Source organism: Phascolarctos cinereus, unplaced genomic scaffold (genome assembly GCF_003287225.1).
Source record: "Phascolarctos cinereus isolate Bilbo 61053 unplaced genomic scaffold, phaCin_HiC Scaffold_2;HRSCAF=192, whole genome shotgun sequence".
Taxonomy (NCBI): Eukaryota; Metazoa; Chordata; class Mammalia; order Diprotodontia; family Phascolarctidae; genus Phascolarctos; species Phascolarctos cinereus.
Genome location: NW_027555625.1, coordinates 192,806,042 through 192,827,117, shown reverse-complemented (window position 1 = coordinate 192,827,117; position 21,076 = coordinate 192,806,042). Strand labels below are relative to the sequence as shown.

Here is a 21,076-nt window from a genome sequence, read left to right as displayed (position 1 = left end):
GTAGAGAAAATTTTCAGCAGGGGAGTTCCTTACTGACGAAATCATAGCTCTAAACACCACCACCCCCTACAAGAAGATGTAAAAGAATATAACAATAATTAGTAATGGTAATATCTATAAAATATACCACAGGCTTCTTCCATCATCATGGTAACCACTAGACTAGCCTAAGAACAGATTAAAATGGTCATAGGATCATAGATTTCAAGCTGGGCTTCAAAGTTCATCCAGTCCAGCATCCTCATTTTACAAATGAGGAAGTTGGACCCAAAATGATTAGGCAACTTGTCCAATGTCATAGAAGCAGCAGAGCCAAGATTTGAACTAAGATCTTCAGACTCCAAATCCAGTGCTCTTTCCATTGCATGAACTCTGGGTCACTTCATGTTTTGATTTTTATCTAATACCACAATAAGAAATAAGTCAAGAGGGTATCTGACTTCATTTCAGCCTGGAAATCTATCTCTGAACTCTAGATCCTAACATTCGTTGACACTTAGCAAGTCATTAAGGAGACCAAAGACAACACATCCAAGGCCTTCCTAACACGCTCACGAAAATACAAAAGAAACGCCCATCAACTCCTGCCAATACAGTCACTCAATCCCTCATCCCTAAAATTTAAGGAATCCAAGCTATCATTCTTTACCAAAGAAGATCATCACATTCCAGTTCAAAGAATTTCAAATAATCCTGAAAAACAAGTTTTTCCTAGACACTGAAAAACAAAAGAATAAAATGTGCTTACTCTTTGATGTCTTCAGGAACCTTCTGTGTTTCCCAGTAGGGTAAATGTTTAAAGGGCTCCAGTCCTGATGCAACATAGTAATGGTGGTCAATCAAGTCATTTGAGCCATCCAGAAGAAGTCCATCCATTGTATATAGTCTATAAGCAGAGAAAGAAGAAAAAAAAACATATCTCATGCTATGATATTCAGTGTAATATAGTTTGAATATTCTAGCATTTAATGCAACTATAATTTATGTCAAGAAATTATATATTCTCAATACAAGCAAACTTGAAATGGAAGCAATTATAATGGTACGGTGGCTGCTATTCTATGACCAGGTTTTTTTTTAACCTGATGCTACTCCCTCCCAATTTTTAATTATTTTTATATCACATACAAGAGTAAAATGATCTTAGGAACTTGGGAATTTTAAAGCTAACTGTTGGTGTTCAGTAAATGTTAAATGATAATAACTAAAAATCATGTAAATTGTTTTTTATTATTAGTAATACTTGTTTGATAGAGTAATGCAAATTAAAACAACTCTGAGATACCACCTCACACCTATCAGAATTGGCTAATATGACAGAAAAGGAAAATGACAAATGCTGGAGGGGATATGGGGAAATGGAGACACTAATGTATTGTCAGTGGAGTTGTGAACTGATCCAACCATTCTGGAGAGCAATTTGGAACTATGCCCAAAGGGCTATAAAACTGTGCATACCCTTTAGCTCAGCAATAGCACTACTAGGTCTATACCCCCAAAGAGTTCAAAGGGAAAGGACTCATATGTACAAAAAAAATTTTATAAAAGCTCTTTTTGTGGTGACAAAAACTTGAAAATTGAGGGGATATTTGGGGAATGGCTGAACAAGTTGTGGTATATGAGTGTGATAGAATACTATTGCATCATAAGAAATGATGAGGGTGTAGTTTCGGAAAAACCTGGGAAGACTTATATGAAACTGATGCAAAGTGAAGTGAGCAGAATCAGGAGAACATTGTATACAGTAACAGCAATATTGTAATGATGATCAACTGTGAATGACTTGGTTATTCTCAGCAATACAATGCAAATAAAATGATCCAAAACAATTCCAAAGGACTTATCATGAAAAATGCTATCCACCTCCAGAGAAAGAAGTGATGGAGTCGGAATGCAGATAGAAACAAGTTTTTTTTTACTTGACTATTCTTGGTTTTTGGTCTGTGTTTTCTTTTGCAACATGGCTAATATGGAAATGGTCTGCATGATTGCACACATATAATCTATATCAAATTGCTTGCCTTCTCAAGCAGGGGAAGGGGAGGGAGGGAGAGAATTTAGAACTCAAAATTTAAAAAAAAAATAAATGTCAAAATTTTTTGTTTACATGTAATTGAGAAAAATAAAATTAAAATTAAAGGTCAAAAAAAGCTATTCAATTTTTAAAATGCTTATATGACAAAGTGATGTACTTTTCATGAATTCTGATGAAATCACATCATCCTCAATTTCACTCAGGAATTTTCCCCCCAATAAATTATTCATTCATTCACATACTTTGTGTAAAAGGGATTCTACTCATTGCTGGGTGAATTTTAAAAATGAATATAAATACCTTTGTCAAGGAATATACACTGTAGTTGTGAAAACAAAACTGAAAATAAAAGTAACTCTAGAACACAAAGTACCATCAACACTATACAAAGTACTGCTAAGAATCAAAGGATGAGGAAATCACATCCAGTTGGGGGACAATCAGGGAAGGAGGTACTATGTGAACTAAACCTTAAAGGATGAATAAGATTTCAATAGGTAACATATGGTAGGGGAAGGAAAAAGAAACACTTCAATTTAATTCAATAAGCATTTAATGAGTATGAGTCCTGTTTCTGGCACATAATAGTTATGTGACTATGTACAATTCACTTAACCTCAGGCAACGGTCTAAGATTATAAATTATAGATGAGTTGCCAATCTGCGCTAGTAGAGGCAGTACTCACTAGAAGTTTCCCACACAGATGAAATTATAGATCCAGGTTTTTTTTAAGACAGTACACTAGGTTTGGAGAAAGTCCCTTACCTCAAGGACCTTCCATAGGTACATAAAAGTAAACACAATACCATTTAATGAAGGATGAAGCACTAACAATTGGGGAGGGGGTCGGAAAAGGCTTCTTAGAGCGGGTGATGTCTAATGTACACTCTGAAGGAAGTTAAGGATTCCAGGAGGTAGAGAACAGAAAGTATTATATTCCAGGCATAGGGTTAATATAACTTGTATTCACACACATCCAAACTGCCGCTCACTCAAAGGGGCTACCTATGATCTAGAGCTGAGAGGAGAGGTGGGGGAAAACCACGCCGACTGGAGAAAGGTTCTCCCAGTCTCTGTGGACTGTCGGTTGCTTCAAAAACTACAACTTCCTTCCTCAGCTTTCCATTTTTTCCCTTCTTTTACTCCCAAGAGATGCTGATGCAAGAAGAAGGAGGCATCTCAAGTGACTTGGTCATCCCCTGCGGTCCAGACCCCCTCGATAAGCCTCCTTCCAGATGCTCTGCATCGTGCTGCCTCACCTCCTCCAGTGACATTTCTTTTTGATGAAGTCATTTCTGTCACATCTGGGCTGGTTTCCATCCTTCTTCCTACCCCCAGGAGAACTTGAATCTACCGCTTCCCAGGCAAGGAAAAATCAAAACATTTTTGTTCCCCTTTGACTCCTCTGACCACTTTGTTTTTCATGATTCAGCTCATGCTAAGTGGCCCTGAACCTCTGGTTGGTATGCATGAGAAAAGCAAAAAGGTTAAAGTTTTACATTTTAAAAAGATGCATAGTCATTATCCCTTAAACTCTACCACTGATGCTTCATGTCAAAGTGCAGGGTTAGAGTGCAGAATACAACAGAAAAAAAATGTTTTTAACCAATTAGATAAGGACTGAAAAGGCTGTTCTATATTTTAGGGGAAGATGAAGGTCTAGATTGACAGAAGGCCTTTGTAAAGTTTTATTTTTAAGCATCTCAGTTGTTCTTTTTTTAAATTGTTTAGCTAAGTTTGTAATTGGAAAAAAAAATTTTAAGAGGAAGATACAGCTAAAAATGTTTTTCCATACTTTTAGGGGAAAGGGAAAGATTTGATTAACAATACCCCTTTGCAAAGTTTTGGTTTTAAGTAATTAAGTTGTTAGGGTTAGGTTTTTTAGTTATTTAGCTATCTTAGTTTCTTTAAAAATAAAAATATTTTACATGTTTAAAAATAAGATATCATGGATGTGTATCCTAATGAAAATGTCCTGCATGTGCCTGTGATTTTAGGCTTTGGGGATAGTCTTTACAATGTCCCAAAAGTAGAAGATGGGAACTTTTGGATTCTGGCACCAACACTAGCTAAGTGATTGTGAGCAAGTTACTTCGCTTCCCTGTGCTTTAGCTCCGTTATCTGTAAAATGAGGATGTTGACCTGGTTCAGGGAATGAGACATCTTTAGAGGAATCATGATCTAGAGCTGGCCAAAAGTGCAATGGAATACTTCAAAAATTAATGGATTGCCACCTGAGCCCTCCTTAGAATTCTTCAAGACTCCTATAGGGCAGACAAGTCAGCCTAGCTGAAGTAGCAAGGTTCCCTGAGTAAGAGAAAACTAGGTAACATGTGTCAAATGGTTCAAACCACCACAATAATTATTATTGTTATTATTACCAGCATTTGCATGGTACTTTAAGATTTGCAACACATCATTAATTCCTTCTCCTCTCAGTCTCTAGTGGAGATAGTTCAGGACCCTGAGCCCAAGAGTCCCAGAAATAACAGTACCTTCCAGACCACCCTTGTGCAAAAGAACAACCTTACCAACATATACCATCTAATCAATAGTCACTGACAGTCAGGTAAGTCCAAGAACCCCAGGAACAGTAGCATACCCAGAACAATGGCCCTGCTTTCAGTCTGGCTCCAGCAACCACCATCCAAGGGCTTGTGAAGAAAGGGCTTGTCATTCCTATTACTGCTACCAATGCCAAGTGCTAACCAACTACAAAGCACCGTATGGAAGAAAGAGGAAGCAACATGTGCCAGATGGGTAAAATCATTGCAACTACCACATCCTATCAAATCCTGGTAGAGACAGTGCAATGCCCTAAACCAAAAGTCCCTGGAATAGCAAGATCACCCAACTTTGCCCTTACAGCCATCATCAAGTGGAGTAATCCTTGTGGACAAAGAATCTAGCATCCCTGCCACCACCACCCAACTGACACTGATAGACAGGTAAAAACACAAGAGTCCTGGGAGTGGCATCATCCCCAAGACCACTAGCCCAACTTTTAGTCTAGCCCCTGCAGTCAGTTTAGGGAAGAAATTGTGGAAATTATGCCCTGGCAACTTCCTTCCTCTGCAAGTGCTGCAAACCCCCATTTCTTGGGCAGCCACATCTAAAGAAGACCCAGTCAGGCCTTGACACAAAAGTCCTTGGCACTGTCAAATGATTCAACATCAGAAAATTATATGGATTTGTTAATGGAGATGATATTCAAGAAGATATTGCCATATGTTTTACCACTTCATGTGTTCACTGTCTGGCTTTTTATTTGTGTATCCCATGCTTAAGGCAGTGCTTTGCACATATTAAACACTTAAATATTTTTCATTCATTCAAGGAGAAACTAAATGGCCACTTGCCAGGTATATTATAGTAGGGATTCCTTTTATGTATGGATGGATTATATAGCTGCTGGAGTGCCTTCCATCAAATTCTGTGATTCTATAATTCTGTGATACTGGGGTCAGAGCATGGAAGTCATTGAAAACCAGGAAAAGGAGTTTATATTTGATTTGGTAGGCAACAGGAAGCCACTGAAGATTTTTAAGGGTGAGGGGAGGAAGAATGACATGATCTAAACTGTTCCTTAGGAAGATTAATCTGGAAGTTGTGAGAATGATGGAGAGGGACAAGATTGGAGTCAGGAGGTTATTATATTAATAAGTAAAGAGATGCCACAGTACCATGAAAAAGCATCAGGGGGACTCAGGAAACTGGTCTCTAATCTTAACTCCTTTACTGTTTTTAATTATCTCTTCATTTCTCTATGCCTAACTAGTTCCTCCTCCCAGATTCCAAGTGGATATTATTAGCTCCACTGTTCTCCCAGGCTCTCAGGTTCTAAGCTTTCCAGTTCTCTTCTAAGAGTGCTAGTCTTAGTCAGAAGACCAAGCTTTGGATCCTGGCACCAACACTAGCTAAGGGACTATAAACAAGTTACCTTTCTTCCCTGTGTCTTAGCTTCCTTATCTGTAAAATGAGCATGTTGACCAAGGTAACTTTATTTTTTAATCTGGACCTGTCATTTCATTTTTTGGTAGGAAATTCCTAGCCAAAAAGCCAAATTCAAGTCCAACTATATGACCATTACACTACATGTCCCTTTTCTTTGTGTCTTAAGAATTATTCATAGATATTCATATATATAGATATAGATAATCATAGATAGATATAGATATATACATGTGCATGCAGATATGCTGAATTAATGAAAGAATCTTGACTGTAAATCAATTTTGCCTGCTTCCTTTTTATTCCTAGGAGGACTTTGCATAACAAAAACAAAGATAAATATCATTAACTGCTTTGGAGACTGATTCAGGAGAAATAGAGGGCTAATTCAAGAAATTCAAGAGAAAGCATCCCATACCATACTGTACGTGTGTGCGTGTATACACACACACACACACACACACATACACACACATATAGTATAGAATATATGTATATAGTCTATACAACAAGAAGGAACTCAGCCAAAAGTCCCAAATAAAAATCTCACTTTATATAGGAAGCTTGTCCTAATCCCCGTTAGTTCTAATGTCCTCACTCTGAGATTATCCCCAATTTATCCCATATAGAGCTCGTTTGCATGTCATCTCTCCCCACTCCCACCCCTCCATTCCCCACCTCTACCATTAGACTGTGAGCTCCTTGAGAGCAGGGACTGTCTTTTACCTTTCTTTGTAACCCTAGCACTTAGTGCAGTGCCTGGAATATAGTAGGCAATTAACAAATGCTTATTGATTGATTGACCAAAAGGCCAGTCTCCAAAATTACAGGATGAAGATATTTTAAGCTATGTAGGAGAATCTTTCTTGGAAACATGAAGACAATTCCTCTGACCTCTGGGTTGCGTTATGGGGTCACTACATTCCTTACCTTCGCACACCCCCTGAGATGGGGTGAATTTTTTCTCCAATCATGGCCAGGACATTATCCCAATCATATAGAGTGAATCTGGGTATAATTAATTTTGCAGGTGGAATGAATAGATTCCCATTTGTGAAAACACTGTCAAAAGACAAAAATATGCAAATGCATCAAAAGGGTACATTACAGAGAAAAAAGGGAAACTGTGGCTCTGAGAGTAATAAAATTAAATACTTCTTCAACTATAGACTTATAAAAAGTTACTGTGTCAATTGGTAACATTCTGTCATGAATCCTCAGGGAGCTGCATTGCAGATTTTTCAATGTTGTAATTTTTAAATACTTTTAACCTAGTTTTCCATAAAATGTAAAATGTCTATACACACAAACACATTTGGAGCTGACATGATGGGTGAGTCAGAAGTAAATTTTGTCTACTTGGAAAGCATAGAAAAATTCAGTCCTTGAAAATGCAGTTCTTTATCTTCTATATGGTACCAAGACATCCTCACAACTCCCTGAGGAAATAATGTGCCATCCTTTAAAAAAAAAAATAATGGAATTGATTGGTTTCTCTAACACCATTTTTTGAGGGCAGTTTCTGCTTGACCTTGGCAGGTTTGTGTGCTTATTCCTTCCTTTTCCTGGGTACTTTGGATTGATAGGTTTTACTTTTATCTGAGTTCCAGGTAAAGGCACTGGTTCTCTCTCTATCTGGCACATCGTGTCCTGGTACTCAAATCTACCTGTGAAAGACATGCCACTTCTGCCTTCTCAAAGGACCACAAAGAGATCCTAGATTTAGAGCTGGAAGAGATGTTAAAGGCTGTCTAATCCAACCCATTCATTTTACTAATGAAGAAACTAAGGCACAAGGAAATGAAATGATCTATTCAAGGGTATCAGTGGCGAGTCCAGGATTCCAACCTAGGTCTTCTGACTCTAGGTGCAGTGTTCTGTCCAAAGTACCATTCTGTCTCTTCCAACAAACGACATGAAAGGAAAGGAGATTTGCATAATTCTGAAATGTCTACTGAGTTCATCAGTTTGGCTTCAATAATGCCTGTTTGATTACTCATAAGGCCCCATATGGCTCTTCAGGGCTTTCTAATATCTGCTAATATATCACTGTTTGCATCTTCTCATCCCTTCTTTGAGTCTGAACTCACTAACTTGAGATCCTGAAAATGGAACTTGCAGCAATCACAAATTAATTCTTTTTTTCTCCATCCAGCATTAACATACAAGAATACAAGAAGACTCTATGATTTTGTCACAACAGGAAGCATCTATTGTGGGAACTCCTTTCAACATAGATCCCACTGACAGATCCCAATCTATCTATGACTGCCTAGATAAGACTTAGAAAATTGCTCCAGTTAGAGAGAGGTTTGTAGCGACTTGCCCAGGGTCATACATATCTTCAGAGGGATTTGAACCCAAGTATTCGTGATGCTATAAGCCCAACACTCAATCCATTCTAATAATAGCATAATGATAGAGAATTCAGATTTGAAGTAAATATGACTAAATGCTGACTAAAACTTTCATTTAAACATCTACTGCCACTAAGTCAAATAGTTTACTCTTTATTTATTCCCACCACCAACCCAGGATCATAGAGGTAGAGGAATCTTCAAGTCCAAAATCCTCATTTTACAGGCGAAGAAACTGAGGGTAAAACAGAAGTGGCCTAGCCAAAGCTATACCTACATTAAGTAACTTAACTGGAATTTGAACCCATGTCTCTGACCTATATCTGATCATTTCTAAGAGACCACAACACCACATCCATAACCAAATATCAAAAACTTCACACCAAGGGGCAGCTAGGTGAAGTAGTGGATAGAGCATTGGCCCTGAAGTCAGGGGGACCAGAGTTCAAATCCAGCCTCAGACCAAACACTTGACACTTACTAGCTGCATGACCCTGGGCAAGTCACTTAACCCCAATTGCCTTAAAAAAAAAATTTACACCAAAACAAATTTTAACAAACTACTATTCCTCTAGAAAATAACAAGGCCATTATTAACCACCTTTAGAACAATGATATGACTTTTTGTTTCCTTCTAGTTACTATCAAACTTTGAAGATTTTAAAACTCCAGAAATGATACCCTGTGTGAAAGGGGAAAAAATTATATTCACTTTATACTTCAATAAATTATATTTTCAAAAGTTATAGAAGTCCCTGTATTACCCACTATGAGCAGAAGGAGCATCATTCTTTATTTCTTTTTAAAATATTTTAAAATAATTGACATCTTTTGTTCTTATTTAACCTAGATTTTCCTCTATATTTCTCCCCTATATTTCTTAACTGCTCCCCACCCCAAGAACCATCTCATAATAAATAATTTGGTTTTTTAAAGAAAAAAAGGAAGGAGGAAAAAATCAGTAAATTGGATCAATACATCAAAAAAATCTGATGTTGCATATAATGTCCTATATCCATAGACCTCAACCCCTCCTGCAAAGCAGCAGAATAATCTTTTCATGTCTCTTCTTTGAGGTCAAGATTATACTTTACAATTTGCCGGCCTTCTGCTTCAAAAGTCTTTCCCTTTACATTGTTACAGACATTGGGTACATTGTTTTCCTGGGCTCTGGTTACTTTCTCTTGTATCCATTCATATGAGTCTTTTCCATGCACCTTTTGTTCATCACATGTCATGTCTTACCTCACAGAAAGCTTCCATCACTTTCACATCACAATTTATTTAGCCATTCCTGAATTGATAGGCGTCTACTTTCTTTCAAATTCTTTGCTACCATAAAAAGTGTTTCAGTATTTTGGCATATATGGGTACTTTTTTTTTTTATCAATGACCTCCTTTAGATATAAGTCTAGTAATGGCATCTCTGGTCAAAGTGTACGAATATAGTTAGTCTCTTTGCATAATTCCAAATTGTTGTTGGCATTTTAACCCTTATTTTTCTACTATATTACATCTCCTTCATAGGAAAGTGATCAGAAATATTCCTTTCTACAGAACATCACAGTTTGTGAGTTTTGGCCTAGGAAAGAGAAAGAAATGTGGAATGTCATGAGATCTGTAGCACCAGAGAAACAGATGGAACAAAAGAAATGGTAACAGATAGGAGTAGGTAAGAACATGGGACTGGAAAGGAAGAAGAATGGTCAAGAATCCTCAGGTAACAAGGCAGGTTTTGAGGGAAGGGATCAGAGTTCCACAAAGAAGGGGAATACCAACATTGAGCCTTGAAGAAAGGGGAAAGAATATTAAAGTATTATGTAGACTATAAAGCAGCATATAATTTAAGGTATTATTTTTGTTTTTAATAGCCTGTGATTTGATCAAGGGGATGAATTTGATAAATAAGCACCTACTATGTACAAGATAAAAAGCAGGACATGGCAGAGTAGACAGAGGATTGGACTTGAGTTGGGTTTCAAATCCTTTCTCTGTAAACGTGAGCAAAAAACACTGTCTCTGAGCTCCAGCAACTATCTGAGGTTCTAAGTTACAGAATGATTTTGATTTTCATTGACAGAGAGAATTCCCCACCCCCAGGAATTGCCACAACAAAATCGCCACAAGCCTTAACATGCTGACATGCATGCAATGCACTGGGCAATATGCCAACATAGAATTTATAAATTCTGTTCTCAAGGAACTTACAATTTAATTTTTTCTTAAAAAGAGACAGAATAGTCCAGTTTGGGTAGAATATAAAATATGTGATAAGAAGCAGTCAGTCAACAAACATTTATTAAGTGCCCCGGCTATATGCTAAACACTATGCTAAGTGTTGAGGATACAAAGAAAGGCAAAAACATAGCCCTTTTGTCCTCAGGAAATTCACATTCTATCAATCAATCAAAAATCAACAAACAGGTATTAAGTGCCTACTATGTGCCAGGCAATAATGGACATGGGAATGTGCATCATGAATACATATAGGTACATACAAGAGATATTCAAAGGAGCAAAGGGAACCAGAAAGGAAAATTTGCCCTTTTTGGTGCAGCTAGAGGCATAGTGAATTGAGACCAGGGTCTAAAGACCTGAATTCAAATCCATCCTCAGATATTTACTGGCTGTGTGACCCTGGACAAGTCACTTAACCTCTGTTTGCCTCCATTTCCTCAACTGAAAATGGGGATAATAATAGTATCTACCTCCCAGTGTTGTTATGAAGCTCAAATGAGATAATATTTATAAAGTGCTTAGAGCGCAGTGCCTGTCACGGAGTAGGCATTATATAAATCTTAGCTATTATTATTATTCCTGCAGATTATGGAATTTGAGCTGAGACTTAAAGGAAGCCAGAGAAACCATGGGGCTGACTGTTTCAAGACTGGGGGACGGGCAGTGCAAGAGACTGGAGAAATTGAGTTTCATGTATAAGAAACAGCAATTAGGCTAGTATTTGATAATCAGAGCTCATGGAGAGGAATAAAGGATAAAAAAAACTGGGAAGATTGGAAGAAGCCAGATTATAAAGATCTTTAAAGGACAAACAGCACTTTCTGTTTTATCCAAAGGGTAAGGGGGAGGACTGAGTCAGGGGACAAGATGACATGCGCAAAGCTACACTTAAAGAAAATACTTTGGTATCTGGATGGAGAATGAGTTGGAAAGAGGAAAGACTTCTGGCAAGGAGACCATTTAGGATGCTATTGTGATAGGTCAAGCAAGAGATGATGAGGACGTAAGCCAGAGCAGAGGCTATATAAGTAGAAAGAAGATGACATAGATGACGTGAAGGTAGAAAGGACAAGATTTGGCAATGGATTGGATATAGGGGTCAACTGAGGATGGCAAATAGAAAATGGCACCGAGATTGAGAGCCTGGGCAAACTAGGAGAATGGTGGTACTTTAGACAGAAAGAGGGAAGTTCAGACAAAGAAATGGGTTTTAGGAAAAAGATAATTAATTTTGTTTTGGATATGTTGAATTTGGATCAGACAGTTCAAGAGTAGAAGGTAAGTGTGAAAACCACACTGGAGTCAGAATGTGGAAAGCTTTGAATGCCAGGGTTGTGACTACTCATCTTATCTGATTCCCAATGTGAAACTGCTAAAGTTTTTTGTTTGTTTGTTTGTTTGTTTGCATAGTTGCATAACAAAAGGAGAGCACTATGTTAGGAAGATTACTTAGGCAGTAATTTGAAAGATGGATTGGATTGGGACTATCCTAGAAGCAAGAAGACCAATTAAGAAGCTATTAGGAATCTAAGCAAGAGGTAATGAGGGTCTGAACTAGGGTGGATACACCAGGAGTAGGAAGGAGAGGATGGATTTGAGACATATTGCACAGGCATAATCAGTAAGACATTGCAATTGATTAGATGTGAAGACTGAGAAATGACTCTGAGCTTGTGAGCCTGGAAGACTGTAAAGATGGATAGTGGTGCCATCAATAGAAAGAAATTAGGGGGAGGGTCAGACTTTAGGGGAAAAGGTAATGGGTTCCATTTTGAGTATGCTGACCTTGAGGTGCTAGTAGGTCACCTAATGGAGAGACCAGCAAGCAGTTGAAAATACAGACCTGGAGATTTCAGAAGGTAGCATAGTATAGGAAAGAGGACTGGATTTGAAGTCAGAGGTTCTGGCCCTGAATCTCAGTTCTGCCATTTACTAAATGTGATAACTTGAGCTGGAATTAGTCATCTCACCTGAGGCTCAGTTTGCTCACCTGTAAAATTAATGGATTTGGACTAGTTGGTCTGTTCCATTTCTAAATCCTACAATCCTATATTATTATAATCAAAGCTACATGAGTAAATGAGGGTACAAAGGGAGACAAATGAAGAGGAGAGAGAGAGAAAAAAAAAAAAACCATGGGCAAAACCATAGTGTACAGTTATATCTAAGGGACAGGGGGATGATTGGGGGGGGGGAACTAGCAAAAGTGGTGGAGACTAGCTGTGTGACCCTGGGCAAGTCACTTAACCCCAATTGCCTAAAAAAAGTGATGGGAGAAGGTGCTGTTAAAGAAACAGGAGAACAAAGAGAGCATAGTGTCATGAAGAAGAGAAATAGCAAGAAAGAATATCTAAGAAAGAAAAGGAAGTTAACACTGTCAAATGCCACAGAAAGGTCAAGTCAATTCACTTTATGGAAACTATTTTGTCCTGCTGTAAGGTCAAAAAGGTGATTCTGAATGGTTTACAGGTCAGGACTACATCAAACTTCTTATCCTAACAGCAGGCTTCTTAGTGGGAAGGAAATGGTATATGAGACCTGAGAATGGACAGGCACACATGGAAACAGGGCAGCCACTTCTGCCTGAGCCATTTCAAAGCTGACTATTGATTGAAAAACAGAAAGCGGGAGGAGTCAGTGCTGTGTTGCTACCAGGAACACAGTGGGCAGATTAGACATCAGAGAGAAATGCTAAATCAGCATGGCTTCTCTAAAACTACTCACGCCTATGACCAGGATCTGGCTCTTGACCAAAATGGGGCAGGAAAGTGGAGCAGAGAAGTTGGTTGTGACTGCTTAGCTTGGATGACCCATCACCGCCTTTCTTTGAGGAGTTTACTCACACTCAAGAACTAACTTGCATGAGGTCCAGTGCCACCAAGCAACAATGGCTTTAGTTTATCCCAGCTAAGCTGAAAAAAAAATATCTGCTAGACAGTCAGATTTTGGCTCTTACCCACATTCTGTCAGCAGCTAGGTGGCACAGTAGATAGAGTGCTGGGACAGCAGTCAGGAAGACTCATCTTCATGAGTTCTAATCTGGCCTCAGATACTTACTAGTTGTGTGACCCTGGGCAAGTCACTTAACCATATTTGCCTCAGTTTCCTCATCTGTAAAATGAGCTGGAGAAGAAAATGGCAAACCACTCCAGTAACTTTGCCAAGAAAACCCCAAACGGGATCATGAAGAGTCGGACACAACTGAAATAACCGAACAACAATAAACTGGTTCTATCACCAGCTCATTGACATCCTTCTCTGGTCTCCATTTACCATCTGTAAAATGGAAAATTTATAACATTTGCCTTCTATACTTCACCAGAATGTTTTGAGGATAAAATTAGATAATAGCTAGAATGTTTATTTAAAGAAAAAAATTATTTGTAAATGTTAATCAAAATGGTAGTTGTTCTACATGTATTACTGTAATATTAGTTTTGTTAAAGGAAAAAATAGGGATTGGGGGAAAGCTTCCTCTGAGCTGTGATTTTCAGGCAACATAGATCAAAAACTGGAAGCAATTTAAGTTGACATTTCTTTCTGGTCTCGATCATTACTCATCTTTAAAATGAGAAGGTTGAGCCAGAATGAATGAATGAATAAATGGATGCATGAATGAATGAATGAAAATGATCATGTTTTAAATGTTCTACCCTTTTATGATTTGAACCAGCATCCACTAGAACATTCTGGTAGCAGGCAGGGACTGAGAGGTGTTTTTGCACCCCTAACATAGATCTTGGGCCTCAGTTGCCTTTCCCCTATTGATTATTCCAATTTAATCTGTGTAAGTCTTGTATGTTTTGAGTTGTTTTAATGCTATCTCCCGTATTAGACTGTGAGCTTCCTTAAGAACAGAAATTGTTTATTCGTTTCCTTTGCTTTGCTTTTGCATCCCCAGCACTTGGCACAGTGACTGATAAATAGCAGGCCTTCAGTAATGCTTATTGACTGAGAAAAACAGATGAGAAACTGAAAAACCCCAGGCCAACCTACCCACGATGACACATTCATTCTAAAGGAATGGACAAGTGACTATTTCTGAAAGAGATTTAAATAACAATCACAGTTTACATCCCAAAATATGTAATTATATCTTATATATTTTTAATTTATTTTTAAACCACACCTGCGATTTCAGCAGGGTATGGGACTCTCAAGGAAGAAGTTCCTCTACCAATGTACTTCTGCATCTTCTTTAGCAACTTTTCATCAAAAACTATCTAGGGAACTAAGAGATTGAGTGAATTGCCCAGGGTCACATGGTCAGTATGTATCATAAGCAGGACTTGAACTCAGGGTCTTTCTGATTCTGAGGTCAGCTCTCCATTCATATCATACTGCATTTTTTTAGAACATCATGCTAGAGCCAGTGTGGTATAATGTGTAAAGAGCTAGCCTTAGAACTTAAAAGACCTAGGTTCAAATTCTACCTTCAAAGTTATCACCACCTGCAAGGGAATTTCCACAACAGGAATTTCCCCACACCAGTGGCACCACTGATCTAGATATCTTACAAGGAGCTTTAAAAAAAAAAAAAGAAAGAAAAGAAAGGGGAAAAAAAGCACTTCCATAGCCATTATCTCATCTTTTATATAACAGCTTTGGATAGGATATATCCATTTGACAGGTGAAGAAAATGGGGTTGAGAGGGTAAGTGAATTGCCTGAGGTCATGCAAACCATTTTTTTCGGTCCTTTAGCACATAGTTCAGACAAGTTAAACTATTACAATTTACAACCTAAAACAAGCCAATGTTGTCATTTGGACAATTAGCCCTCTATTAGGTTCCAAAGTTTTCTGTATATAAAGTAGAAGCAGTAATTCTGCATCCCTTTTAATGTCTTAGCTTATTACAACTAACATAACCAGTTTGGGGGTTGTATACTTAGGATGTCAAATCTCGAGAATAAAAGAAATTGTATTTGGATGGCTATTTGGGTCCATCTAGTGGAATTTTCAGGGCATTTTTATAAAGCAAGGACTACACAACATAACAGTTCATCATTTTATGTGTGGGTGTGGAGGGAGGCAGGTTATGAGGGAAGGAACCCAATCATGCAATACTTTAAGTTATCAATGTCTTTAGGTTTTATGCATAAAAATAGGCACGAATATGCCAACTTATGAACAAGACCCCACAGTTTGTCTCAAAAGTTCCAATATTTATTCTCAATCAGAAAAGGATCTTTTTAAATTCATTAAGAAAATTTTCTGTATTTCCCAGCAGAATATTAATCCCTTGAGGGCAAGGACTATGTTTTTGTTTTCTTTCTGAATCCCCAGTACATACCAAAGTGCTTTGCACATAACAGCTGCTTAAATGATGGTTAGACTAGTTTGAATTTGTTTTAGAATTGCTTGGTATTTCTGCATGCTTAAGGGTCCTGTAACCATACTTTCCATGTATTAAGTGAAACATCCAAGAATTTCAGCCAAAGTTTAGCATAACAAACTGGTGATATTTGTCAATAAAATCCTCCCAATACACAAATGACTGGTCCACATTGCAGATCAATATTTTTCAGTCTTATATAAACCTTTTCAAAAATCTGATTTCACTAAACTTTGGCCCTGGCATTTCAAGAAGAGAATGCATTCTCTATAGAATATTTCTCATATCTGCCTCAGTCTTTCCACTCACAAGGCTATACCACCTTAATTCAAGCCAAGAATGACACAAAGGTAATAAACCTGAGTGTCCAGAAAGATGGTGTTGCCCTTGATAGGGAAAAAAAAGTTCAGAAAAGTTATGGATTTGGGGGAAAGATAATGAGTTTTGTTTTAGATCTGTTGAGTTTTAGAGGCCTATAGAACATCCAGACGGAATATTTCAATTCTCATTTGGTGATGTGGACCTTGGACCTAAGGAAAAAGAACGAGGTTGGATATATCAAACTGGGAGATATCAGCAGAGAGATGATACTTGAATTCCTGGGAATTTGTTCTGAGAGCCAAAGAGAGACCAGCCTCATTCTGCAAAGAGCCCAGCAGAAAAAAAAACTACCACTTACCTAAGGTGAACATCTTAGCAAAAGGATTTCCAGGAACTGTGAGTTACTCCTTTGCCACATGTTCTCTCCAAGCCTGAAGCCCACTCTCCCTCAGCCTCTATCTACTTATGGGAAAATGTGTCAGACATATTCAGATGTTTGTACCAATTGTTCTTAGACCTCAGTAAATATTCCATCCTAAAAATTCTGTCTAGCTAATTGATATCAACTGATAATCATGGTAGGAAGGCACACTGTTATATTTCTATATATTGGGAGTCATATTTCTAGGGGAAAAAAACTCTGAACTCCTTAGGATTACCCCTGGAACCCTGAGGAAGATGTAGCAGTTATGCTGATTCACGAGTAGGAGTGAGAGTTAAGTTTGCAGCTCTAAAGTGCATGCTACATAAAGTAACAGATACAGAATTCAAACTGAGGCTGCTACCACCATTTCTTCTACCATATATTACTGCCTTACAGAGGCAGTGTTGTCAAAAAAAAAAGTTGCTCATAACAAGACATCTCTTGATAATGAAAGCTCCTATACATTTAAAAAAACTTCATTTTGCAGCCACTAGATATGAATTTTAAAGGAACCAACAAAAGCCACCAAGTATTTACTAAATACCTACTGGAAACGAAGTCTCATTTGCTTCTGCCCTCATCTTTGCCTCTCTACACAAATGTTATTAAACAAATATTTATTGTCTAGAATAAGCTACAATGAGCACTGTCCTAGACCCTGGAAGGATACACTGTTATGATGGTATTCTAGAAGAATAACTTTTCAAAAGGCCAGAATGGGGAACAATCATGGTTCTTCATAGGGAGAAATAAAAGGAAATGTGAAGTCCTAGAAACACTGATCAAGAGATAACAAAATCAGAGAACTGAAAGGGACCTCAGAAGTGGTCTATTCAGGGTCAGCTAGGTGGCACAGTGGATAGAGCACTGGCCCTGAAGTCAGGAGGACCTAAACTCAAATCTGGCCTCAAAGACATAACACTTACTAGCTTGCATGACTCTGGGCAAGTCACTTAATCCCAATTGCCTCACCAAAACAGAAAAAAAAAGTGATCTATTCCAAACCCTACCTAATAGAGGAATTCCTTCCAAAATAAATATTGAGCACTGGATTTAGAATTGGAGGACCTAATTGTAGGTCCTCCACTATATATATATATATATATATATATATATATATATATATATAATTATAGCTCTATTACTTGCTTCCTGTGTTAGCTAGAGCAAGTAACATGGCTTTACTGGGTCTCAGTTTCCTCACCTATAAAATAAGGGGTTTGGATGAAGTGATTTCTAAGATTCCTCCTAGCTCTAAATCTATGCTCCTACTAACATTGCCAACAAGTGGTCAGTCATTCAGTCTCCCCTTAAAAAGGACTATAGAGGAAAATGAGGAAAACATGCAGAAGTTGTTGCCAGACGAGAGACAGTCATTTTCCGAGAACTTCACACAGTCACAAATAATAACATACTTACTTTATATGGCGTGGCTTTCGATGGGATGTTTGCCACCTAGAAGGCACAACCATGTCACTGTGCACAACTGGTCTGATCTGGAAAGGTGGGAAAAGCACACAATCAGGGAATATTCCAAATACTGCTCATCTCTCTCAAAAGTTCCTGGTAGCTTCAAAAATTCAGTATCTGAAGTGAGACCCACAAAGTAAAGAGAATGTTTTTCATGTGTGGCTGAGGAAATTATAGGATCACAAATTTAAAGCTGTAAGGGGTCTTCAGAGATTTAACAAATCTCATTTTTCAGATGAGGAAACTGGGCTAGAAGACCTTGGTTCCTGTCTTGGCTCTCATAGATACTAGCTACATGACCTTGATCAGTTCACTTAACTTCTGACTATCCTAAGCAACTCTCTAAAACTATAAATCACCACTAAGTTGCTAATCTACATCTGTGGAGAGTTCTTCCCCACTAAAGAGTTCCCTCCACTGATGAAATCACAGCTGTACTCTACCCCCAAGAAAAACAGCAAAATGTTTTGTTGTTATGTAGGATATCAACCACAGGCAAAAACAAAATTTCTTTTTCTCCTCATTACCCCCATGGGGACACGATTAAGGAAAGAAATGTTTCTAATAAGGGACCAGGGAAAACAAAAAGCTAAAGAGAAAAATGTTCTTAAGGCAGTCAGTAACAGAACAAGGAAGCTGTCACCTCTCGGAAGAGAATCTGTAACTAAGGGCATCTTCCTACATAATCACCTCTCTGTTCTAAAGCTGGGGTGCTTGTACAGATGACTTAAAATCAGCTGGAGACACATTTCTGAGACTCCGTTTTCTCTTTAGTGATATTCACCTACTTATAAAATCTTTCTATCTACTACCAGGATCATAGGAAGAAATCTTAGAGCAAAGAATGCTACAGCTACAGAGGTCCTTAGAAATCATCTAGTTCCCACTTCCTCATTTTACAGAGGAGGAAATAGAGGCCTCGGACAACCAGCCCAAAATCACAAAGGCACTGAGAGGAAGAGCCAAAATCTAAGTGCAGGTTTCTGAACTCTAGCACTTTTTCCACTAAAAGGAAAAAGAAAAAAGCACCTGTGATTTTAGGTGTCCTAGGAAATCCTTCCAAGTCTAGCCCCACCTCCACAAAATCTTTGACACTGTCTCATTCCTACTTCTTAAAATTTTGCTTAGGAAAATGATTTTCCTCAGCTTAACAGGGGTGGGGAGCCTGCAGCCTCAAGGCCACATGAGGCCCTATAGGTTCTCAATTATGGCCCTGTGCCTGAATCCAAACTTCACAGAACTTTGTCCCCCATTAAAAGAAACAAGAAGACTAAACATTTTTCCAGATCTCCAGAACCTTCAAAATTCTTGAAATAAGAATTCCACTGAAGAAGTAAAACAATTGAAGCCGTCTCCACAAGCCAAGACACCAACAACCCTAACAGAGTAACAAACTGAAATATTATCGGCAGAGAAATCTAATCCCCAGTGATTCACTAATCACCCTCTCCTTCATGAGTTCTTTGACACACTTTCACACAACCTTCAGAGTTACACTCTAGGATTCATTCAGCAAGTTCTTTGTTGCTGTTATAGTCTCAGCCAACACACCCTACTCCTACTCTCCTATAATGATTCTGTGTCAACAAGCAGCAGAACATAACTACCTACCCTACTCTAGAGAAGAGGAGGGCACATACAAGAAAATGGACTTGCGCTCTGCTTGGGGAGAAAGACACAGGAGAGAGGAAAGCAGCATGCTGGAACAGCCACTCAGGCAAAGAACTAACTAATGGAAAGAATGGAGCAGGATACCAGCATGTAGGGGGCTGTACCAGGCCTGAAGGAAAGGAGACCGTGACTAACCTAGAGCCAGTTCTGTTCCTGCACGCTCCATCACCACCCCTAGAAGTTAGTTGGGAAAGAGACTGAAACCTACAAAAAGTTAAGGTCCAGCCCTCAGGGATATACCATCAAAGTGGGAGAAGTCAAAAAGTGAGCATTAAAGGAACATAACAGCTGGAAATTATAAAAGATCACAGAAAGAAGTTTAAGACCTTGAGCATGAGCAGACAAATCAACAGGGGTAATATTAATAACAGAAGAGAAGATGACATCTATACAAATCCAACTATCCATAAATAAATACTGTAAAACAAAGGAAATCAAACCAAAACCTATGAGGAAGATGACCCTGAAGATTACCAAGAGAGTAGAGAAGAACATGGATAGTTCAAGAAAGAAATAAGAATTATAAGAGCAGAATTTATTATAAACATATAGCAGAGATAGTTGACAGACTAGAAAATTTTGAGTTGAGAGTGGCTAGGTTCTCTAAAGAAGTGACAGAACAAGTTATTGGGTATGCAAATATAATGAAGTTAAGAAAAATATGGAAGAAAAACAAGCAATAATGTTCAAAGAAAACATGATCTCTACACCAAAAAAAATATTAATCTCAAAGACAAGATATACAGAGACAAATTAAGAATTATAGGTTTCCCAGAAGAACATGACAAATCCAAAAATTTGAACAACATAATTCAAGAAATAATACAAGAAAACTTCCCAGAACTTTTGAACACAGAAAATAAAGTAAAATGCCAATTGAACCTATAGAATTCCTCCAGGGGGAAAAAATATGATACAAACTCCAAGACACACATTAGTTAAACTTAGTAATTCTGATGACAAACAACAAATTCTGCAAATGACCAGGAGAAAAACCTTGAAATAAAAGAGAAAGAAAATGTGAATAGCACAAGACAATTTTATACCACCACTAGAAACCAGAGAAGAGAGTGGAATATTGTATTCTGAAGAACAAAGGAGCTCAAGATACAACTCAAGTTGACATATCCTACAAATCTGAGCCTAATTATGATGAAAAAAAGATAAATGTTCAATAAAAAGGGAAGCATTTGAAGCATTGAGACAGAGAGAGAGAGAGAGAGAGAGAGAGAGAGAGAGAGAGAGAGAGAGAGAGAGAGATGAGCACATTATT

At 38.0% G+C, this 21,076-nt stretch overlaps 1 protein-coding gene across 3 annotated transcripts in view; it reads right to left on the bottom strand.

Moving 5' to 3' along the window:
* Positions 1–21,076, bottom strand: part of DCDC2C (doublecortin domain containing 2C) — a 184,875-nt gene that overhangs the window by 131,737 nt on the left and 32,062 nt on the right. For all 3 annotated transcript variants that reach the window (XM_078149064.1, XM_078149066.1, XM_078149065.1), the window contains exons 3-5: positions 18,082–18,158; positions 6,918–7,049; positions 749–886 (exon numbers count right to left, since the gene is read on the bottom strand). In XM_078149064.1, coding sequence (XP_078005190.1) covers positions 749–886; positions 6,918–7,049; positions 18,082–18,158 — 347 coding nt within the window. The remainder of the gene's footprint in view (positions 1–748; positions 887–6,917; positions 7,050–18,081; positions 18,159–21,076) is intronic.